Source organism: Genypterus blacodes, unplaced genomic scaffold (assembly GCF_046128005.1).
Source record: "Genypterus blacodes isolate CSIRO-AG114 ecotype Tasmania unplaced genomic scaffold, CSIRO-AGI_Gbla_v1 ptg000156l_1, whole genome shotgun sequence".
NCBI classification, from domain to species: domain Eukaryota; kingdom Metazoa; phylum Chordata; class Actinopteri; order Ophidiiformes; family Ophidiidae; genus Genypterus; species Genypterus blacodes.
In genome coordinates this window covers 4,075,330-4,091,472 of record NW_027466957.1, presented here as the reverse complement: position 1 = coordinate 4,091,472, position 16,143 = coordinate 4,075,330, and the positions used below count along the sequence as shown (strand labels likewise).

Genomic DNA, 16,143 nt, shown 5'->3' with positions numbered 1-16,143 from the left:
CATGTTATGTAGCAGTGTGTATGATTTTGTTTTATAAGGGATGTAGAGCTGGATGGCAGAGTTGTCCTGAGTTTCCATCTCTTTTCAAAAGGACATAGAAATGCCTGGCCCCAGTCCTAATGCCATCTTCATCTCTCAATCCAATGCCTTGCAATACAAAGCATTGAAACAACATCCATGTTGCTATGTCCTCGGTTGTAGTTTTCGCAGAACTTTAGTCAAGGATTATTGCCTTTTGTTCTGGTTGCATCGTTCAAGGCATTGTTCAGCACAAACACACAAATCAAGGTCGGCATACAATACATACAAACCGGAGAAGAGCGCACATACAGTCCCCCACCACCAGGAATTATGCAGTCGAGATTCCCACACTTGGGGAATTTGCAGGGGTCAGACATAACCCGTGTACAAGTGAAGTATGCAGAAAATAACAACCGAGTGAGGAAAAACAATTTCCCTTGGGGATCATTAAAAGTAAGTTTCTTTCTTCTAATAAACACTGCTTGCCAAATCTAGCCTTTTAAAAGATCGCTGTACATCTTGTGGACATAGATGCTTATTTGGGGAATATTTTGGAATCTTTACTGAAAGTAACTCAGAAGTGACTGATACGTATTACTTAGTAGTGTACAACAAAGTGATTAAAAGTAATTTAATTGTTATGAGGTAAAACTGAATGGCAAATGGAAACTACAAAAAACGGAGTGGACAACAATGCATTTCAATGAGAAATAATGACTGACCAAAGATACTGACAGAATAAAGGCATTCCAAACTGAATTGAATCACTGAAATGTATATTTTTGTGTATGTTTCTGACCGCTTTAGTTAGTATAGTACTGTAAATATACTAGCAGGTGCCTGCTGCTCTCAGTAGAGGGACGCGCATATTACTGTTTTGGTCAGCTTGGGGTTCCGTAGAAACGCTTGGGAGGACTTCTCAGTGATTAGTTTCTTTTTGGCTGAGAATATCGGCTTCTTTTTGTTGCTATGTTGTAATGTGAAGACAGTAGTCGTGACTACAGAATGGAGACGCATGGTAAGTGTATTTGAAGGCAAATAAGTCACGCTTTCCCTCCTGACTGTATACTGCTACGTTTGCTAGCGAAATCATAGGCTAACAGGCGGCAGTCAAGTTTACTGAGCGCACCTTTTAAATGTCTGTTAAATATTTAAAGGGAAATCCGCTTATCAGCTCGTTTGAAACGTTTACTGACGTTTGTTTAGTTAAGTCAATCCAATCACCTAGCTTGTATACACTACAGTCAGTGTTTAACGTTGTGCTAAATGAACAAAAGTTCGCTTAACTCACTTAACTTTTGAGTTTGTCAGTCACAACAGAAAGTTAGAGGAGTCATATAATCATGCCTGAGCTTCTAGACTGAGCTGCTACTACAATCACTACTACTGATGCTCATATTAACCAACATAAGTAGCTCTTGCTCATATTGTAACATGGATGTTCCTGCTACAGCTGCTGCTGCTTCTTCCTCCTCATCGCCGTCATAACAACATCGTTGTTGTTGGTAATTATAGAAGCTGTAACTTTAATAGTATTTTATTGTTTATAGCAAAGATTGAACAATTGGTATTTAGTTAACAAATGTCAACCAAGTGTTATCAGAGTCCTGCACACTGTGTGTATGTGGTGGCTGTGGCTGCTTGAGGCTGATCTTCCTCTTCAGGTCAGGTGGCTGTCTCGTGTGTTTTTTTTGCAAACTCATTTCCTTGATTTCTTTTTGGCACTGTTTACATGTATCTGTTTTATCTTCAGTAATGCTCTGATGAAAGGTGAAACAAGTTTGCACTTGTTTAATGATTATTATCAGCTCATGTGGTCCAACAGGATAAATAAGGTTGTGTTTCTCCTCCAAATATAAGTTGCAGCCTGAACACAATTATTGATTTTTACAGCTGAGAAGAATGATTCACTAGAAAAATGATGACCTTTGAATGGAATTCGTTTTGGTTGGCCATTCTATTCAGGTGTGGTATTGGAATGGATTGGATCGGTTTGATAAAAGCAGCTGTAAATTTAAGTTTATCTACGATATCACGAAAATCGTGATGGTAACTGATGCCTGTTTGTTCCACAGCTGGCCTGGTCTGGATCAGGTTATGTTAAAATTACTGAAAGAAGACTATTTTGTTTATTAGAAATTGCCAACACATAACGCTAATAACTGGTACTTAACTCTGGCAGAGGTCTTATGTTTTAAAAGAGTTTTCATATGAGTGTCTGTGAGTAGGCTATGATCTTGTATGTTTTATGTTTAAATGGTGCACTGTCCCTTTTAGAAGGTATAGTTCCGGCACGGAGCGCTGGGACAGACCAAACAGGTTGTTGTCTCACCGTAGTAGCTATTTTAACCTCTTTTTACATCATTTTAGCCTTCTGTGAAATAACTTTTTTGGTCAAATATAAAGGAACAGTTTTACTTTTATATCGGAATCCTGCGTGTGTTTAGGTGGAGTAAGAAGCGAGTAGAAAAACAAAAACTTGACTGTTTGACCGGTAGGGGGCGCTGATGTAAAGCACCGCCGGTGGGGAGACGCTCCAGGCCTCGGAAAAAGCGCTCGAGCCGATCTAGGTTCTGTATAGCCTTCAATGTGGCGGCTCAGTGGACAGATTCCTCACTAAAGCCGGTTAGACTGGGTCTGTGCCAGCTGTACTCGCAGGCAGGCACAGGAGTCACAGCTGCATGATGCATCTCATAACTTCTCCTTCCTCATTTGAAGCGGTGTGTTAGGACAAGCATTTAGCACGGAGGCACCATATCGAATAGCTGGTATACGTCGGTATTCTTAGATGAGAATAGAATACGAGATTCTCGAAAGCGGAAGCGAGTGTTTTGACCAGCAACATGTCGTATCTCGGGATTTTGATGTGATGGGAGCGGTCCATGATGAGAGGACAAGGATTGAGAACCACTGTCTTAATGTAGAGAAATGTTACCTTTCTCACTTCAGTCTATGATACAGTTGTTGAATAGTGCTTCCCATGATCGGTAAACAAAATTGCGGGGTGTTGTAAAACATTATATGATGTATTGTACTGGCTGTAGTTGGTAAATGCCGTCAAATGGAAATGGGTATTTACAGTTTCTAACCTCTTCTGTAGGTAGTTTGGTGGAGGCGCAGAGCGGAGTCCCTTCACCCAGTCTCCAAAACCCCCTCCCAAGTCCTGAGTCACATATGGTAAGAACTGCATAACTGTTAAGGTCTGTGTTGTCTCTGCTAGACGAGGCACAATACGATGACATACTAAGAATAGGGGACATATTTAATGTCTGGGAGGTTAAGTGCATTACCAAGAGCCACCATGGTTTTGATGGAAGATATTTCGCTTTTCAGAGAAGTTTTGTCTTTCATCTGAAGGGCTTTTCCAGTTCTGTGATGATTGATTGCACTTAACATCCTAGACATTTTATGACCTGGATGACGTGACGATGAAGTGTTTTAAGTGTGCTCACTTGTTTGATCAGGAATCTAACTAGGTCATATATGTAACAGTGGCTAGAACTCCTTGAATTTTATTTCTGCATTAATTATTCATCAATGGTAGAGAGATTTTCATTGAAGTCACAAGGCAAGACAAGTGTATTACACCTTTCAGACACAAGGTTAATGAAAGGGCTTTACACAAAGCATCACAAGACGAAGACAAATACAAGACAATTTAAATACATTATAATAGGATGTAAAACAAAGACCTGATAAATAAGGAAGCGGGAAGTTGAAGAACACAAAATAATAGAAAGTTAGGGTGCGGTTCCAGTGTAAGAGGAACTAGACCCAAATATAATATAATGCTGTAGTAATGGAGCTGAAAGTCTGGAAATGTATTACACAAATGTGGTCAATAAGATAGCTTTGATTCCATTTGAATTCACTGTCTGTATTATTTGCCCTGTCAGGATATTAAGGGGTATAAATGGGTTCGCTGGCGGGTGTGGCTGTGTCGTCTGGTTGCTGTGCTGTCCTTGGGCGCCCTCCTGCTTATATTTCACTGGCGACCGCGGCTTGCTGTCCTCGCACGCTGCACCTCCTGTCCCCTGGCCTTGGCAGATATTCTGCTATTGAGAGTGAGAAAACGGTTGCATTCCTTCACACACCTATCGACCCTGAGACACCTGAGTTTGAAGTGTTTGTTTGGTAAAATGAAAACTGAATTTTTTTTTGCATTTTCAAAATATCAGTTGATGTGCATGTGCTGCGCGTGATGTCACTTTGACCCCTAATATCCTGCAGGTTTCCTGAAGATTGACTGTACATACCAGGGTTAGGCTGGGTTTGGCTTTAACAGACCTGTCACAAGATACATGTACAATATTGTTAGTGTCAATCCTTTTTCACACCCTTCACAAATAGTTGCAATATAATGCGTATGTATATATAATGCATTTTGTTGGGTAAGATTAGGACAGTCATAATTGGAGGTTAATGGATTGGACCCTATGACCATATTATACCTTGCATTCATATTTGCCTTGGCTATCCGGATACATTCAGATACTGAATCGGATCAGCGTACTTGCATGTACACCTTGCATCAACTTGGACATCGGGATATGCTGTCGGAATTGCCATGAAATCTCAGTAGGTGGGTCATTGGACTTTTCAAGCCCATCCTTCCTTCTTGCCCAATGGATAAACAACATTCATGCATAAAATAATCAATATATTATATATACAGCATATCCACCTTATTTCAGGTCCCCATTTACAGCAAGTCCCAACTCCCACTCAAAAAACTTTATGAATGAGAGCGAGCTGATTTCATGAATGAAGGTGTGTTCCTGCTGTACACGTGGCATTAACACAAAATACTTGTGACAGAGATCCGATGACAAGCAAGCCTGACCTCACACATATGTGGTCCGTCAGATCAGGTAGCATTCCGCCCTCAGTGCATTCTGTGAGCCGTTACACCTTACATTAACATTTGACCAGGATACAATCTTTGCGTATTTCTATCAGACTAGGTCTGTTATGTGCTGGTTGGTGAGTTTTGATGATGCGTTTTGATGATTTCTCTGCCTTCTGTGTCACATTGTGTTGATCTTGTGTCACATTTGATATAATCATAACTTTTAAGTAACTACTGACCTTAGTTCATTATAAGTTTTCCTTGGAGGAGCTCTTGGACAGTTTTTTCTCTCAGTTAAACTTGTGTCTCCTCCTTCAGGACAGTATGGGCCAGCAGAATGTGGTGGTGGTCCTCAAAGTGGAGATGGAGGAGGGCAGGTAAGCTACACATCACCTTTTCCTTTCAGCTCCACACACCTAGTAAGAGAAGGAGCAATAGTCTATATGACCCTTCATGTCCCACTCCCTTTCAGTTTGGACTTGATAGGAGAGGTGGAAAACACTGAATCGAGAGATACAGTTCTGCTCTACAAGGAGAAGGTAAGGAAGGCGAGAAGCAAAGGATTGCTGTGCCAATTGGTCTTCTTACCATGGCTCAAACTGACCATTTTTGTATTACAGAAAACGTACCTGCGCTACTACGTGTTTGAAGGGCTACGCTATATATGGCTGGACAAGAAGGGGACTTTTTGTCTTGTTAGGTAAGGAAAGGAGGTGACTGTAATAACGGAAACTGGTATACTTGTGAAAAGAGCTTACAATTGTATTCAGATTCAAATTGTTCAAACACCAATACTCTACTGGAATTCCTATAGGTAAACTGTGTAATAGTAAGAACTATTGTGATACATGAAAATCTAAAAGACATATAAGATAAGATCCAGTACAAAGTTCAAATTTTGACATAGTTAATCCACAGTAAATTGGTTTGAATAAACAGCTTTGCTTCCATTTTGAGTGTATGTGTGTTGTAGTTTCATGCCATCTAAATGTCACAGATATCTTCTATTGTATTGACTTAAATGTTAGCCCTTTTTAAGTTTTCAATCTTCCCCCTTATCTGCAGTGTCCTCAATGAGGACTGGACCTGCAATCACCTACATGACCTCCAAAAGGGCCTGAGTCCCCTGGAGCAAGGCTTCTGGTACGAAATGATGAATCAACGAGGGAACAAGTGAATCTTTAACGGAAATACTTGCTCAATCCTTTCAATATTCATTTTAGGAGAAGTGTGTACGGGCAAAACCTTATTGATGTGCCGGTCAAGTCTGCCGTAAAGCTGCTGTTTGAGGAGGTGAGACACAATATCAGAGTCATGTATGTTGTAGTGATAGTTCAGAACATGCATGCTCAGTATATGCAGTGTCCTCTCTAATTTCCTTCTTTCTTCTGACTCTCACTTTATCTACTTTTTTAGGTCCTCAACCCATTCTATGTGTTCCAAGTGTTCAGCATCCTACTTTGGATGTGTGATGACTATTACTATTATGCTACGTGTATATTTATTATCTCGGTCTGCTCCATATGCATCTCACTTTACGCGATGCGCAAGGTGAGCTTACATCACAAATAAACAAACAAACCCATTGCCAGGGGCGGTCAAAATGCTCATGTGTACCTTCTTTGACCTTACACCTCTCACTCACAGCAAACCATCACTCTTCACAACATGGCTCTGTTGATCACAGACGTGACGGTACGCAGAAACTCAGGAGGTATGTGATGCAAATATTTTCTTGTGTGATTCTTTCTTGCATTGGCAGTTTGTTGTTGATATTTCGGAGTTGACATTAATAGCGCCGGAGCAGCTAGTTGAACTTTGAACAATGATGTTGTTCAATCTCTTGATATTAAAATAAAGTTAAATTCCGTGATATCAATGGTTGAACTGAAAAGGATCATGGGGAACATGAAGACTCTTTGCTTCAAAGGAGCGCATAACAGAAAAAGTGTGAGTTCCGCTTGATCAATGGTCAAGGCTCGGAAGTGGGATGTAACTGGACTGTCCTGTGTTGCCTCAGTGGAGGAGCGCGTGAGCTCGGTGGAGCTTGTGCCTGGTGACTGTCTGGTCATCCCTCCTGAGGGTCTTCAGCTCCCGTGTGACGCCGCCCTGCTGTCTGGGGAGTGTCTGGCCAACGAAAGCATGCTCACAGGTAATCCTCAAACCGCTACAGTGTTACCAGAGATGATTTTACATGTTTTATAGCTTCAAATGTAAGATTATGTGGGCCAGTGTTTGAAGATTCCTTGAGACTTGGTGCATAAAAACCCTTAATTTAATTTAATTTTTTAATTTTTTAATTTTTTAATTTTTTAATTTTTTAATTTTTTAATTTTTTAATTTTTAATTTTTAATTTTAATTTAATTTAATTTATACTTGTGTAAAAAGTATCTCAGTGTAAGAGCAAGGGAGACATGATTTGTTCTGAATTTATTTATGCAGGTGAATGTGTCCCAGTGTTGAAAACTCCACTACCAACTGGCAAGGAGAGGTACAGTTCAGATACTCAGCACCGACACACCCTGTACTGTGGCACCCAGGTCATCCAGGCCAAGGGAGGGGTGCTCGCGGGTGAAGGAGCCATAGCTGTGGTCACAGGAACCGGTAAGGGATAAAGAAAAGGCTCAAAGCAGACAAAATACATGTCAAGTCCGTGTATTTTAAGTTGAGGACCTTTTCACTTGCCTAACAGTGCTTCCCAAAAAACACTATTATTGACAGTAGAGTCTCCCTTTAAACCTTAATCTTACACAATAACATTCACTCTCTGAAAACGATTCCCTGCGCTGCATAGTGAGACATTGCTTGATAGAAAAATGGTGATTTGAGTCACATTTTAGTGAAAAACGATGGCGTGAACTGTAAAGATATACACAGATGAAAGAAGTGAAGAGTCGTTGTTGTCTGAGTCAGTGTTGGTGCTTCTGTGTCACCCACAGGGTTTTTTACAGCCAAAGGAAGTCTGATCAGCTCCATTTTGCATCCTCAGCCAATCAATTTCCGCTTCTACCAAGACGCCATCAAGTTCCTGATAATCCTGGGCTGTTTTGGTGAGAGCTTCTACACTCGCTTCTTCTAAATCAGACACAGGCTCATTGGGGATCACTTAGATATGTTTTGTCAAAGTCAAGCTTCACCCTAAAAAGTGAATAGATGAGCTGTTTTTCTCTCCTTATGTATGTTGAGCATGTTGACAGTTAATCTCTTTTCATGCTTCAGCTCTGATTGGCACCATTTACAGTGGTGTTGTCCTCAGCAGGTCCAAGGTAAGGATTCTATTTTCCAGCGTTGTCATTTTGTACAGCTCATTATAATATCTTTTCTGCTATGCCTCACATAGTTGTTGATGTTATGCCCAGTCAACCTCAGTTTCGCAGTTGGTGATAAGGATCTTGGACATAATTACCATCGTGGTGCCCCCTGCCCTGCCTGCTGCGCTCAGCAGTGGGATCTTCTACGCCCAGCGAAGGCTAAAGAAACAGGGAATCTTCTGCATCAGTCCACCACGAATCAATCTCTGCGGAAAAGTGTCCCTTTTCTGCTTTGACAAGGTGAGAGGGAGACTGTTAAATCAGCACAGTGGGACGAGAAGAGTAGTTGTTGTAGTACATGTTGTAGTTGCTGTAAGTGCTTTGTCTCTGCAGACAGGCACTCTTACAGAGGACGGTCTAGATGTGTTGGGGGTGGTGGAAGCGCAACATTCTGGTTTCTCAGAGCTGGTCCCAGAACCCAGATTCCTCTCCCCGGGACCAATGCTGTCTGGTCTCGCCTGCTGCCACACAGTGGCCCTGCTGGCAGGTCGGCCCATTGGAGACTCGCTGGAGGTGAAAATGATCGAGTCCACTAGCTGGGTATGATTCTATGCCGTTCAGTTTAATGCCTTAAAAATGTGCCAGTGGTACACAAAGACATTGACATACATATTATATGTTAAATTATTATTTTTTACATGGTATTATATTGTATGTTGCAGAAACTCGAGGAGCCAGAGGGAGATGGAAGGCGGCTGGATTCAGAGTTTGGCGGCCATAGAGTTCTGGCAGTTATGAGACCCTCAACCCAGCAGCTCCACCCTGATGATGCTGTGGGTACCAACATCCCCACTTAGATCTCTTAATAAGGCTTATGTGTTATTAATGTCTTTTGGAGGCATTCTTGGACACATAGACAGTCATTTAGGGGAGTTAAATTAGAGTGCATTCTCCAGTCTAAAAATGTGTCTTTCCTTCCGTCAGGCCAGCAGTGAGCCGATCGCCATTGTTCGCCGCTTTCCTTTCTCCTCAGCTCTGCAGAGGATGAGTGTGGTGACGGTGACCCCTGGGGGTCACCAAGCTGTGGCTTTCATCAAAGGGGCCCCTGAGATGGTGACTAGCCTCTGTCTACAAGAAACAGGTTAGATGAAAAGAGAATGAAAAGTACAAATAACTGGTGATAAGAACATGAAGCTTTTGGTCTTTCGCTACTCAATTTTGTCAGTTGGAATGGAATGCTTCCCAGCTGTGACAGGACAGATTTCCAAAAGGTAAATAGTAAAATAAATCTGTGTCCATAAATCTGAATTTTGATGTGCTACTGTTTTCAGTGCCAGTACAGTTCTCCAGCCAGCTGCAGAACTTCTCTAGCGATGGCTTCAGGGTGCTTGCACTTGGATACAAACCGTTAGATGGGAAGACTGACTTGACAACCATTGAAAGGTTAGTCACTGACACCTCCGTCTGTATTTCTGTCTTTTTGGTGGTACTTAAACATCCTAGGCCTCTTTTTCCTCTTTTTCCTACTTATATAACATATGAGAGTTTCACTTTTTTTTGAATTACTGAAATAAATGAACATTTCCCGGTATTCTGATTCATTGAGCTGCACCTCTAATGTTCCTTCTGATGAAAACTCCAACTGCGGGTGTCAGTGTTGATGTAATTGCGTTTCTGTCCACAGAGCGGCGGTAGAGAAGGACATGCAGTTCCTGGGATTGTTGGTGATGAAAAACATGGTGAAGCCAGAAAGTGCCAAAGTGATCAACACGCTGAAAGTGGCACGCCTTCGCACTGTCATGGTCACTGGTGAGACATATGTGCATTTATGCTCACCTCAGCTAAGTGTCTGTGTTTGGTGTTCAAGAGGAAGGAGCTACGGTTACGTGCAGGACTTACCTGTTTTATATTTCGTCACCCAGGGGACAATATTTTAACAGCAGTCAGTGTCGCAAAAAGCTGTGGGATGGTGGGCTCTGGTGACAGGGTCATATTTGTCCACGCTACCCCCCACATTGCCGAGTCCATGCCCACCCTGAGATTCCAGCTGGGAGACGGAGAGTCCGCCGCCAGCCAAGACTCCGTAGATCCTAATGAGGTTGGTTCTTTGCTCGGAATGGTTCCAACTGTTGTCTCACAGCAAGATCACGGGTTTAAATCTGACAGAGACCTTTTGGGAAACCAAATGGGACAAGTGTACTGTTCCTGAGGCTGCACTACATTCCAAAGATTCTCTTAAGGTGTCAAGGAAAGAGACACTGTAGACAAGATCTTTGCTTTCAAGTTGGTTCTACATTTGAGCGTAATCTAATCCGTTAAAGGGCTGCAATGGATGAAAGAGAGCTTTTGCAGTTGTCTGTGGAGTTCTTCTCTGTTCTGCTGTGGTACTCAGGTTTAGACAGTAGGAACAGTGCCATGCCGTTGAATGAGAGCCTTGTAATGTAAATGTGACAACTGGAGATGAACCGGCACACATAAATGATCATGTAAGTCAGTAAGGACTAGTGATACTAAGGATAATAATGACATTTTACAACATGCAGCATACATGTACAGGACGTAAATAAAAGAAGCAGGTAGTTTAATTGTTGGATGTTAATAAATGTAATTTTTCTGAGACTGTGAGAATAAATGGTGTTGTCTTTTCTCCTTCTCTGCACAGATCCTGTACCAGGGCGGTTCTGATCATCACTTGGCCATTAACGGCGTTTCCTTTGCTGCCCTGTGTGACCACTTCCCTGAATATTTGCCAAAGGTAATGTTAAAGTTTTTAATGTTACGAAATTCACAATTTATAGAGCCCCCCTGTGCTCATGAGAAGCTGTAATCAAATTAAAAGATGTATATTCAGGATTTTAGAGTAGAATAGAATAGAATATCTTTATTGGCATTCTTCATGTACAACAAAATTGAAAGTGCAGTCCTTCTCTGTGCAAAAGATCAGTAAAAAAAGAATCAAGGATAAATAATAATCATAAAAATAAACTCATTAAGACTCTAAAAGGAGAACATCATAAAAACCACACACACACACACTCTACATTTACACATTCTGCTGGCATTCATTTGCATTGAGGTGCGGTTATCACTCTGGGATTAAAACAGTTTTTTCGTCCGTTTGTCCATGATTTTATTACTCTCGGCCCAAGGGAACGCTTATAACATCGGCCTAACGGCAGCAGCTCAGGCAGATAAGAGTCCTGGGTGGCTCCCTTACGACCCTGCATACCTAGAACATTCATACAGCTATTATGGGAATGAGTGGTAGACACGGTGAAACTAAGATACAACGATCTCTGATTAATATTTCATACTCTATCTTTCCATTCATTGAAAGTCATGACATAGGATATATAGCCATATAGGGAATGATCACTTTTCCATTGTTTCCAGTGTATTAGTTGCTTTCATTGCGTTGCTTTTGATGCCAGTTGTATCCATTGCACTACTTTGTGTTCTAACGTACGGCATTAAATTAACTGCGTAGTGCAACATAGTCTTACGTTGTCATTTATAAACGTGCTATAATTTCAGGTCCTGATGCGAGCCACAGTATTTGCACGCATGGCTCCGGACCAGAAGACCCAGCTGGTGAAGGAGCTGCAGAAACTGGAGTAAGTACACGGACGAGACACTCCATCCCACTCATCAAAACAAATAAACCACTACTTCAATTATTAAGCGACAAAGTAATCAAACTTTTTGAAATTTGGTTTTTGACAAGGCAAACTTTTTATCTTTGAGTTTATTACCTTATTACAAAAACACAGGTAATGTGTGAGTGCAGCCCATTAAGATGAGACATTTGACCCATTTATCTTATTGACGTTGTGTAGCAGCTACATAGCTCATCATTAGACACATCTCACCTCATGCTGGAAGTTTGCAGAATCTTGGAAATTGTTACTATTTTAGTTTTTGTTGACTTGCCCCTTCACACTACCACTTAGGAATTCCTGTTGTTTCATTACTTTAAAACCTCAGACACAGGGAGCTAGGCAGAAATGCACAAGGGTAGAACTAAGATCGTAGTCCCTTCCCAACACCAAACCTCCATCTTGGTTTCTTCCCTGTTCACTGCAGTTACCGAGTGGGGATGTGCGGCGACGGGGCCAACGACTGCGGGGCCCTGAGAGCCGCTGATGCCGGGATTTCCTTATCCGAAGCTGAGGCCTCGGTAGCTTCGCCATTCACTTCCAAGACCAATAATATCAGCTGTGTACCTCTGCTCATCAGGTAAAGGTTCGATTCAGGTTGCATCGTTTTGACACGAGCCCATCTACGCAACAGTCTCAAGTCAAGTTTCCTCTTTAAATTGTTTTCTCTTTCACATCGCAAATGATTCGGTTCAAGTAATTGCCCCCTGGCAGTAGTTTTATTATGTTTCTGTTACTGAGGTATTGCATATAAGAGGTATTGGCTCTTTGTCAACCACTGCTGTCAGTCTTAATGTGAGTCTTAAGTTCCTACCTGGAGCACTGTTGAATGAACTCCTTTCCTGTTTCCTGTGTAGAGAGGGCAGATGTTCTTTGGTCACCTCCTTCAGTGTCTTCAGATACATGGCACTCTACAGCCTCATCCAGTTCTGCTCCGTGCTCATCCTCTACACTGTGAGTAGCAGTTGCATATGTTTTCAGAAGGAATCAACTTCAAACAGACAATTCCACTCTCTGGCGTATCTGTTTTCATCGAACAGCTCCCAATAAAACTGTGTCACTTCACTGTCTTTCCAGCTGAAGACCAACCTGGGGGATCTCCAGTTCTTGTTCTTTGACCTGCCCCTGGTGACTTTCCTGGCCCTGGTCATGTCGTTAGGAGGCCCCAGTGATGAGCTGCACCCCTGCAGACCTCCAGCCAGTCTGCTCACCCTGCCTGTCTTAAGCAGCCTCCTGATCCAAATCTGCCTGATCATCCTGGGCCAGGCTGCTCCTGTCTTAATCGTTACCTCAATGGACTGGTTAGTAAACAAGAGCCAAACTGACTTCCAACTCTTACATATAAAAGACTTTTGGAAAGGAACAGAGTCCTGTGTAAAAGAACTTTTTTCTTCAAAGCTTCCTCAAATTCAATAGTTTTTGTTTTTCTAATTTCTCATCCATTTTTTCTTCTTCTTAGGTTTATTCCAGTAAATACCACATTGCCCTTGAAGACTAGACTGCCAAATATGGAGGATACGACCGTGTTTGCTTTGTCTGGTTTCCAGTACATCATCATGGCTGTTGTGGTCACACAGGGCTACCCGCACAAGAAACCCATCTACCGCAATGGTAAATCATCAGAAATGACTATCACATATTATCCTGGGCTGCTATGAGGGGCCAGATTGCTGCTGTGGTGGTTTGAACCTCAGAACAGTTGAACTGCGTGACCTTTAAGCAGTGGGGTCTGTCAGTATGTTTCCATGCACACCATACTCCTAAGAACGATCCTGAGAGAAATGTGATCTTGGTTTGTTACATTAAGTAATTGATGCACATTTAATTTGTGTGAGGGAAAAAAATGTAAATACTGTGAAGAGAGAAGAGCCAACGTTTCAGGAGGAACTAATGATTTTCCTGTTTCTGTTATTGTATTTGTTCCCTTCCAGTGGTGTTCTTCTGTATCCTGGTGCTCCTCTTGGCCCTGATGACCTGGCTGGTGATCTATCCTGCTCATTTCTGTATCCAAATCCTTCAGCTGTACAACTTCTCTGATATGGACTTCAAAATGCTGCTGGTGGCTCTGGCTGCTCTCAACTTCCTCCTTTGTTTCTTGGTGGAGGTGAGTACAGTACAGACAGTAGTATGGGAGAGTATGGGAGTCCGCTATCACCCTTAGTTTGTTCAAACACCTTTTTTTGAAGAGGCCCATATCAAATCTGTGTTGCTGCACCAGAGCAATTATTAATATGTAACCCCTTTCCTCATGTTAGGTTATTCAGTATTGATTCATTAGCTAAAGAGAGGCCTTGGGGAGAAAGCCTTCACAGAATACACAGCTCGCTAAATGGTCCATGGAGTCTTAACAGACCACAGAAGTTAACAATATGATTAGTCCGCACCATTGTCTGTGTATGCTGGTGTGTCTTCCAGTAGTTCTGTGCTGATTAGTACACATTAACAGTAAAATGCTTTTCTGGGACTTCTGCAAAGCCAACATGAGTTGCAAGATGTGCAAGTCAGTAGCTTTGACATTGGCTTACTAACCTTTAGAGCTTGAGTTGTGCTTAATAATGTGCATAACTTTGTTTAATTGTTGATATCATGTACACATGAAGCATGCTTAAGTAAATCCATTTAGAAGGTAATTTAGCAGGTATTAACCCACATTAAACTTGTTGTTTGTTTCTCGCAGGCCCTGATAGATCAAGGAGCCCTGAACCTTCTTCGCTGTAAACGTCCATCCAAGAAACAGTATAAACGTCTGGACCTCCTCCTGCACAACTCCCCGTCCTGGCCGCCCCTTAACCAGGCGCTCCGCTCCACACAGTGCTCAGTCATCAGCCTGCGGTAGCATCGGCCGTTCCTATCATGAACTCTTTCACAAACGAAGATTTTTGAGTGGCAGCCATCAGACTCGGTCTCATTGTATAAATAAAGACTTTTTTGGGGAATAGAAAATTTGTGTGCCTGAGGGATTTCTGATGAGTTAAGTTCAGCACAATGTTCAAGGACCATATGGGAAAGTTGGACATTTGTGCTTGTTACTGTGTCAGTACAGCAGAGGTGGGAAGTACGTGTACTTCAATTCTGGGCATGAGTACAATTTTTTTTTAATGTTTTTATTTGGAGGAGATTTCTTCTTTACTCTGTTACTTTACTTTACATAGGGAATGTTTTGTTAATTATTACAATCATTTCATTCTCTAGTTCCAGCTGTCCCACCCCGTGTCCCATTGTTAAATCATGAATTGATCCACTGGCTGTCAGTATCAGAAATCACTCCCATATGAAGTGGATCACAGTGCAAGGAATTGAAAGTAGAATGTCCCTATATGCAGATGCTTTTATGCTTGGATGATCACTCCACATCTCTATCATCTCCCTTCAGACTAATTAGGCTGTTTAACACTTTTTTGGGATATTTAACTGTGAAAGGTGTGTGTGGATTTACATATTTAGGCCTAGAAGTAAGAGAGCTCATCTACACCTGTATGTGAAATACTGGTGTTTGCCTTCTAGTGCATTCCACCAACCAGCTGCACTTAAATGATCCTGACATTTCCAAGAATGTCCTGCGGCAGTGGCACTTAATGCATAGACACAATCTCCCTATCTACTAAGGCAGCTGCTGAACAAACGCATGCATATATGTTCATCTCTAACAGATCCAATGATTCCACATCAGGCCACATTGTGTTTATGCATGTTAACAGACTGGTAAAGAGATTTTCCTATGGTCACCTGAGACTCCAACTGAGTCGGTCAATACATTTCAGTTTAGTTACCAAGTATTCAGGCAGATTATAAACTTCAATATTAAATACATAAATGTGCACAACGACATGATCATTTTCTGCAAATGGTTTTATTAAATCAGTATTTACAGGCAATTTGTGTTCTCACTCCGAGCTCTATGAAGCCTGTCTGTCTGCCACAACAATCTGACCAGTATTGAGAATTCTCCCTCTGACACGTTCGCACTTTGTCACATAAATTCAATAACAATTTAACTGTTAAATCAACAACCAGGAAGTAAAGATGTAGAGGAGGCACCAGCTGAATTGAACCATAACGAAAGCGTTTCTAAATGTGCACCACTGAATATGGCTTCCTTTGAGATCAACTCTCATTCTGACAAAGGTGAAAAGCTTAAAAAACAAAAAAAAACATATCGGGCACAATGGTCCAGGTAGTCACTTTTCATACACAGCATTGCATTTCAAACAGCACGTCCCTCTGGTCACACCTCGGCTGCTGAACCGTCGCGTCCCACCGGGATCCAAACGCCACCCGGTGAGACAACAAACCACACGAGCTGACGGACAGACAGACCGCCGTTCACATTCCTTGCGTTCGTGTCGTCGCACTTTCTGCCTAGCA

At 41.9% G+C, this 16,143-nt stretch overlaps 1 protein-coding gene across 2 annotated transcripts; it reads left to right on the top strand.

Annotated features, from left to right (window-relative positions):
• Positions 1–909: 909 nt before the first annotated feature.
• On the top strand, positions 910–15,653 carry atp13a2 (ATPase cation transporting 13A2). 2 transcript variants are annotated; one of them, XM_076166285.1, is made up of 29 exons: positions 910–1,039; positions 3,122–3,198; positions 3,918–4,085; positions 5,189–5,247; positions 5,343–5,409; positions 5,491–5,570; positions 5,936–6,013; positions 6,094–6,163; positions 6,287–6,421; positions 6,518–6,584; positions 6,891–7,022; positions 7,314–7,475; positions 7,811–7,921; positions 8,091–8,137; positions 8,231–8,422; positions 8,516–8,722; positions 8,845–8,955; positions 9,107–9,263; positions 9,454–9,565; positions 9,807–9,931; positions 10,045–10,220; positions 10,785–10,877; positions 11,657–11,736; positions 12,206–12,358; positions 12,636–12,732; positions 12,856–13,079; positions 13,238–13,389; positions 13,710–13,882; positions 14,456–15,653. In XM_076166285.1, exons 1-29 carry the CDS (start codon positions 1,027–1,029, stop codon positions 14,612–14,614), a joined length of 3,477 nt encoding a protein of 1,158 aa, XP_076022400.1. In that variant the 5' UTR covers positions 910–1,026; the 3' UTR covers positions 14,615–15,653. The 2 variants fall into 2 exon arrangements, with proteins under 2 accessions (XP_076022400.1, XP_076022401.1); XM_076166286.1 differs by lacking the exon at positions 910–1,039 and adding an exon at positions 2,738–2,941.
• The last annotated feature ends 490 nt before the right edge of the window (positions 15,654–16,143 follow it).

Coding starts and splice junctions, on each gene's coding strand:
- atp13a2 (XM_076166285.1), top strand. Junction 8,423..8,515: donor CCCTTTTCTGCTTTGACAAG/GTGAGAGGGAGA, acceptor TTGTCTCTGCAG/ACAGGCACTCTTACAGAGGA. Junction 10,221..10,784: donor ACTCCGTAGATCCTAATGAG/GTTGGTTCTTTG, acceptor TTCTCTGCACAG/ATCCTGTACCAGGGCGGTTC.